We start from the raw sequence: 7,614 nt of genomic DNA on the forward strand, positions 1-7,614 counted from the left end.
ACAACCATCTATGTAATTCCAGATCCAGAGGATCTGACACCCTCTTCTGGCCTCTATCACATGGCATACGCGTGTTGCATAGACCTAATACCCATACATAACAAAACGGAAGACCCACCGGAAGCTGGGCATAGTGTTGCACATCTGCACTTGGGAGGTAGAGACAGGGGAATCGAAAAGTTCAAGGCCAGTTTTGGCTTTATAGTGAGTTCGGGTCTGCCTGAGCTACATGTAATTTACGAAAGAATTAAATCAAGTAATTTGTATATGTATAGATCTAATAATGAGTACAACTGAGATTTGGAATTAGGCAGACTCATAATTTGGCCCACTTACCACAAAATTACTATATCACTCCAGGAATTAAAAGAAAAGTCAAACCTTTAAAATAATCTTTAGTGAGTTAAGACTTGCAAAATAGAAAGAGGGCTTACACACCATGTTACTGTTAGAGACGAGAAAGGAAATCTGATACTTTGATTACAGGAAAAGGACACTAAAGTGTGGTTAGAAAGCTTAGTGTACTTAAGGTTGTTTGATGAAGAAGGTCGCCAGCTATTCCTAAGAGATGAGTATAAGCAACAGTTCTTTCACCGCCAGTAGGTGCCAGGGGACAGACACATTTGGGAGCAGGAAATGTCTTGGATGGAGAATTCCAGCGCCGCCCATGGTGGAGGGTTGCATCTTGTCTATCTTAGCAGGTGCAGGCCTTACCTGTCTCTTCCTCTGGATGCTTCTTGGAGGACCCAGAAAGCACCAAATTGCTCTCCTTGCGCCCTCGTCCTCTGAGCTCAGGGAGGAGCGCAGCGGAGGATCACTCTGCAGGGCCGCCAGCCTCCCACAATTATGCTCCGGCCTCGCCAGGCGGGCGACTACGCAGGTCCGGCGGGGCCAGGGGCGGGACCGAAGGGGGCGGAGCGTCCTGGTTAGGGGCGGGGTCTAGGCGGAGGGGCTAGGCCTCCCGCTGCTCAAGCGCGCCTCCGAGGCTCGCGCCGTCGCGCCGGCCGGGCGTCTCTGGAAATCCTTGGCCGCCAATGGGGGAGGTGGAGCCCGTGCCCGCGGGCCCGCTGGAGCCCCCGGAGCCACCTGAAGCGGCAGCGCCTCGCCGGCCGGGAGGGATTCGGGTCCTGAAGGTGAGGCGGCAGGGAGAGGGAGGAAGCAAGAGGGCCGTGGCCGCCTTCGCTGAGCTGCCCGAGGCGGCGGGCGCCCCCCGCCCTGCGTCCCTGGGCCGCTTGCACTTGGCCGGGCCGCCGCGGGCCTGCTGTGGGCCTCCGTGCCGCGCCCCCGCCCTGGCCTCGGCCGCCTGGGTCCCCGGCGCTGTCCATCCCTGACCGCCGCCCGGCAGGCCCACGCCTTCGGGCAGCCGCTGCCCCCACCCTCCTTCCTCCCCACATCCCCGGGACCGCCGTCTCCTCGCTGGGCCTAGCCCGGGGCCCTGGGACGGGTTCCGGGGGGCTTCGAGGGCGGGCCGCGCCTGGCGGGAGTCAGGCGGCGAGTACGCAGGGCTCGGCGGACACCTGAAGACATCACCCCAGCTGGAGGATGGCGGCGGCGATTGGCCAGGCGCCGCGGTGTGCGCGGGCTGCGCCGGCGGGAGCGGCCACGCTGCCCTCGGGACTGGCTACCGGAGTTCCGAATGGGCTCTCGGCTCCAAGACGCGACACCCCGCGCTTCCCGCTCGGGGACAGTCGGGGAGGAGCTGCTGGCTGAGGACCGGCTGGGCGTTTTGCAGGGGTTGGGGGGGGGAGCTGAGCCCGAAGGGGCACTCCTGCTTGGCTGACAATCCGGGGAGAAGGCAGTGGGGGAGCCGTTATGCAACAGGCAACTAAGCGGGGCTTTTTGGTAGAATCAGGGGAGTAGGAGGCTAGGAAAACAGATGCAGGGGAAAGGGGAGAGGAGCCTTGAAGGTGAGTGATGACAAGAAGTTTCTATGCAGGAAGAATGCAGAAGGTGAGGTGAGGTGAGGTCAGCAGAGATGGTTAAAGGGTGGCTAACTGGGTGGAGTTCTCTACTAACCTCTGAAATAGTGCAGAGAAAAAAAATTTTGTTTTTCTGTAGGTTCTGTATATTAACGAGATGGGATAGTGGAATGGAATTACTCTAGAGTTCTAGAAGAGCAATTGGCAGGATTTAAAACTTGCTAAAGAAGAAGGGGAAGAAAATTGAGATTTAATGTGTTTTGAAAACAGTCTGCCAAACTTCGAAGAGGCTTAATGTTAAAAGCAATCATTAAGTACTTAAACGAGATTGTTGTTGAGTAATATTCCCATTTATTAAGATTATTAATAAAGTAGCACACAGATGGGAGCAACAGAAAATTATATTCGTTGTATTTAGTGAATTCATGAAACCAATACTCGGCAGACCGAAGTCTTATTTTCTAGCACCTCCTAGTCTTAATGCATAGTTACTTTAGACTATCTCATAACTGTTACCCACACTGGAATTTACTCAAGCATAAATCGAAGTGTAATTACGCAAAGTCTTTTGGATATTTAAAATGATAGCAAATAGCAAACTAAACTGTGAGTGTATTCAATAAGAACAAAAGTTCTGCAGGCCTAACTTATGAGGAAATAGCTTTGAGAGATATCAAATGCCTTTTGGTATGCAAAGATGGGCAATTTAAAAAAATTTTTTTTTATTTATATGAGTACATTGTAGATGTCCTCAGACACACATCACAAGGGTGCATTGGATTCCATTACAGATGGTTGTGAACCACCATGTGGTTGCTGGGAATTGAACTCAGGACCTCTGGCAGAGCAGTTGGTGCTCTTAATCACTGAGCCATTTCTCCAGCCCAAAGACTGTCTTTCCGTGGTTCCCAAAGCTCCCATCTTGGGATCATTTGAAAGATTCCAATCTTGATTCTTGGTCAGTATTGAGCTCTTGCCCTGAAAGTCTTTCGGGAAGGTCTTTCTAGCCATGCTTTCCTGCAGTGGTTAACACTGGTCCTCGTAAATGAGGGGGATAGTCATGGAAACAGGCCTTGTGTGTTCCTGGAGTTGCTGGATGACTCACTCTCTTAGGTGTCGCCTATAAAGAGTACAGAGGTGAGCAGAAGACTTTCTGAACCTTGAAAAATGTCATGTTTGCCCACAGGTTTTTCTCTGGAGATGTTTGTGAAGACTTCTTTAGCCTCCGGGTATGGCTCTGGGTTAGGAGTACAGCTCAGTGGAAGAGGGTCAGCCTCCAATGTACAAGGCTTTGGTTTCATCCCTCAGCTCCAGCATCAGAGGACTTAGAAAAAGGTGGCACATACCTTTAATCTTAGCACTTGGGGAGCAGAGGCAGGCAGATCTAAGGCCAGCCTGGTCTACATAGTTCCAGGATAGCCAGGGATACAGGGAGAAAAACCCTGTCTTGAAAAACAAAACAAACAAAGTTTTTTTATTCCTTTATACTTACACCCAAATCATGAACATTATTCTCAAGTTTTCATAAAAATGTCTTCATAAAATGCCCGACATAACTGAGCCAACATAATTTATTCAGACTACATCAAAGCTCATAGGACACTGGAACATTTATTCTAAATACACTCCTAAGCCAAGACTCTGGGCTCATACCTGTGGCCTCAGCTAGTTAGAAGGCTGACATGAGATCATACTTAAGCCTCAGGGTCTTAGGCCAGCCTGAGCAACATAGAGTGTATGTCAAAGTTCTAAAACTTTCTCAAGTTACTAAATCAAGCTCAAAACGTTTTCAATCAGGAGATGATATGAAGTTGTAGCCAATCTAGTTTGTGAATATTATTTGTTTTTTCTTTAAGAATAGTTTTATATTTTTATCAAAATATATGTTTTTGAAATTGTGTTTATGTGAGTGTTAGTGTGTATGGAGGCCAGGGGTGGATGTCTGACGTCTTTCTCTTTGTCGTTCACCTTTTTGTTTGAGGCAAGCTTTCTTACTGAAGCAACTCTACTAGACTGGCTCCCTAGTAAGCCTTTGGGTCTTTATCTTGTAACAGTGGGGTTACCTGTATTTACTGCCACATCATGATTTTACTCATGTGTAGTGAATTGAACTCAGATCCCATGCTTCCATACTAAGCACATTACTGACTGAGCTATCTGCTCAGCCCTGACTGTTTTGTAGCCCTGGCTGGTCTGGAACTTGCTATATATTCCATATTGATGTAGAACTTGCAGCAATCCTCCTGCCTTTGCTTCCTGAATGCTATATGGGTTCTAAACAACCAATTCCAGAACATTTTTAATGAGCTGAAATGCTCTTCCTCTCCCTATTGTCATACTGTTTCTGGTCTCTTAGAAACACTTCATAATGTGATACTGTTTAAAGCCATTATTATTTTAAATCTTGAAGGCAGAAACATCTACCTTAAAGTATTCTACATTCTGATGGATTGGCCAGGTCAGAGTATGAAACTTAGAATTAGTATTTATGGTTTACTACCCTTGAGCTGATCATAGTCCTCATATATTATCTTTACTCTTAGAATTAAAAGTATTAAATACAAATGGTGGCTACTCAGTTTATGGTCTATATTAAAACATTTGGCTTTGTAGACAGATTTTAATATTTAATATTTAAAAAATTTTTTAGGTTTATATTATCTTATGGGCTGAGTGTTTTGCTTGCATGTATATATGTATACTACATGCATGCTGGTGCCTGTGGAAGTCAGAAGGCTTTAGGTCTCCTGTTTTATGGATAGTTATAAGCTACTTTGTGGGTGCTGAGAATTGAACCTTGGTCCTCTCTAAGAGTATCAGGGGCATTTATCTGCTGAGCTCTCTCCAACCCTGACCTTTAAATGGTAAGTCTTTGTATGTGTGTTTGATGTGGTGTGTGGTTGCAGTTGTATTCCCTTTTGGATAAGTTTGTGATAACAGCTTTTATAAAAATAAAGGAGAAAGCAAACCGTCCTTAAATGAGCAGCCTGAAGCTAGCTGACTCTTAGAAGTTGAAGACTGTCCAAAGGACAGTGTCACTGCAGCACTGACCGCTAAGAAGTTCTTTCCAGCAGTTCCTCATGAGTTAGGCAGTGGAGCAAGACATTCCTGAGAAGAAGGAAGCACTATGTCATTTAGCAGTGGCTAATAATAGCCCAAGAGTCTATCTTTGTTATTGTTGCTATATGTCCGGCTTTGCTTTGCTTTGCTTTGCTCTGCTTGTTTTCAAGGCCTGTAAATGGCTATTGGTGAAATGCAGGTAAACCATATCTACTAGGGTTCTCTAACTCCTCAGCAGTTTTACTTCAAAGAGTCTAGAGTGTAGAATTATAGATACACAGATCTTGAGATGATCAACAAACGTGTTTTGATAGCATAAAGTTCTTTACAAAATGTATAGTCCTAGAGGAATACATGTGCACAGTTAACAAGTAGATGCTGGGTTTGGTGGCACATACTGTAATCCCTGCACTTGGGAGAGGGAGTCAGCTGGATAAAGAGTCAAGGTTGGCCTTACCTACAGAGTGATTTTGAGGCCAACATGGGGTACATAAGCTCCCATCTCAAGCAAACAGTTCTTGGAATAAAATTTATAATACTTCTGGGGCTTCTGGACTTTTTCGAAGGTCAGTGAGTCATTATTTGACATGCTAATTCATTATATTTTTATTGTTCTTTTTGTAGCAGGATTACACTTCGTAGGTCTCACTGGCCTAAAACTTGCAACAGTCATTCTGTCTCAGCCTCTTGAGTTTTGAGAGCACAGATGTGTGCGTCAGTCTCAGGAGTGTGCAGATGTGTCTGCTCACTCTTCCTTTCTACTTAAGTGTAGGATGCAGAGCCTCTTTGTATAAATGTTACTCTACCACATAGAATACTGGCCAGAGGGACCTGTTAATCTTTATCAAGATTAGGAAATAAGGATTTTTCAAAATGAACTGCAGGTTAGCTATTCAGTGGTTACAGTTTCTTAGTGGTACAAACATGATGGCTCTTGTGTATTTGAGATGAGCACTTGAAAGCCCTTTATTGATTCAGAGAATAAGCTGAGATTGAGCTTAGAGAAAAAGTGCATTTGGTAGGAAAAGAGGCCTCATTTCTACCTTTGTCAGGGCTATATTTGTATGATTTTGAATAATTCTAAGAACTTGAAGAGCTACAGAAAGATCAGTTTAGGGCTGAAAGTGTCATTCAGTTGTAGAGTGCTTATCTGGTATGTCAGGGCTGTGTTCAATCCACAGGACTGCTTTTCAAAAGCCAGTTTACCTGTGTCCTAAATTTTAAAAGTAAGGCATTCATCTTCTTGTTTTAAATTCCCCACACGTAGGACTGCTGCTTGCTTACCTTGCTTTTACTGGTGACTAATTTTGATGTAGCCTACATTGGTCTCGAACTTGATCCTCTTGCCTCCAACCTTGGTCTCCAGCATCTGGAATTCCAGACATGTGTCTCTGTGCCTGGCTTGGTTTACAGTTGTTCTTAAGTATTTGCTCTCTGTCAAACTAATATTTTCTTTATATGTATTTCTGTTTTCTAATGAGGAATACTAGTAAAAATGTTTTTATTTATTTTGATTTTGTAGATAAAAATTATTTGGTGTTTTACAAAAATTGAGACTTTTCTTTTTAAGTTTATTCAGTTCCTTGTCATAGCTAATTAGGGAAGCTAAGGTACAGATTGGGTGTCAATTCTCGTGGTGTTACCTGGGCTTTGCATCTGTGTTTGTGACATACTACATTAAAAACACTCTCCAGGGTCTCTGGTGAAGGGAGTGAGAAGTGAAAGAAAGGATTATATCCGTCACGGCCAAGCTTGTGTAGAAGTGTCTACTCAAGGTGAAGATGTTCTGTTGAGAGCAATATCCTTGATGCTGGGCATGGTGGGAGCTGTGGAAGATTCCAGAGTGAGCCCTGCGTTTGAGTAGGGCTTTGGAGAGCAAGCATGTGGATAAGTTAGAGAAGATGTTTTAGACATGCTACAGAGTAGTGGAATGGTTAATGTGGTAAGGGACACAGATGGTTAGAGAGGACTGAAACATGGCAAAGGGCAGTGGGAAGTCAGTGAACATTTCTTTTTTGTTGACTAGAAATAGCCCGTAGTGAAAACAACAGGCAAATGGTGACTTTTAGAAAGGGTTTGTTATTTTCATTTTTGTTGTGAAACAGCCTGAGTATGTAGCCCAGGTCAGCTGGGCCCCTTCGCTGAGGCTAAGGTTGTTCTTACACTCCAGATACTCTTCTTGTTCTCCAGCTTGACTGCTAGATTATAGGAGTGCCTCACCTTGTCAGCCTGGACATTTATTATTATTATTATTATTATTATTTTATTATTATTATTACTATTATTATTATTATGTTGTTGTTGTTTCTTAATAGTTGTTTTGCTTTAAGGTAGCTTCACTTCATAGTACATATGTGAATTTCACATCCTGTGGCTATAAAATGCCAGCAATAGTTATTTGAAGTATGCAAGGAATAGGACAGGTACTGTATTATAAGATTGTGCTTACTGCTGTCCATGATTGTTTACACTGTGAGGTCTGGGAGACAGTCTGTATTGCCAGGTTAAAGAGGGAGGATAGCCGGGCAGTGGTGGCACACACCTTTAATCTCAGCACTTGGGAGGCAGAGGCAGAGGCAGGTGGATTTCTGAGTTGGAGGCCTGCCTGGCCTATAAAGTGAGTTCTAGGACAGCC

The 7,614-nt window shown here is 44.7% G+C and overlaps 1 protein-coding gene across 3 annotated transcripts in view; it reads left to right on the top strand.

The window, feature by feature from the left end:
* The first annotated feature begins 931 nt into the window (after positions 1-931).
* Phlpp2 (PH domain and leucine rich repeat protein phosphatase 2) overlaps positions 932-7,614 on the top strand; it is a 73,219-nt gene continuing 66,536 nt past the window's right edge. Inside the window, exon 1 of one of the 3 annotated variants that reach the window (XM_031341402.1) lies at positions 932-1,133. In XM_031341402.1, the coding sequence (XP_031197262.1) occupies positions 1,035-1,133 (99 nt within the window). In that variant the 5' untranslated portion in view covers positions 932-1,034. The remainder of the gene's footprint in view (positions 1,134-7,614) is intronic. The other 2 variants (XM_031341401.1, XM_031341403.1) reach the window with 2 other exon arrangements.

This window comes from Mastomys coucha, unplaced genomic scaffold, assembly GCF_008632895.1.
Source record: "Mastomys coucha isolate ucsf_1 unplaced genomic scaffold, UCSF_Mcou_1 pScaffold22, whole genome shotgun sequence".
Classification (NCBI taxonomy): Eukaryota; Metazoa; Chordata; class Mammalia; order Rodentia; family Muridae; genus Mastomys; species Mastomys coucha.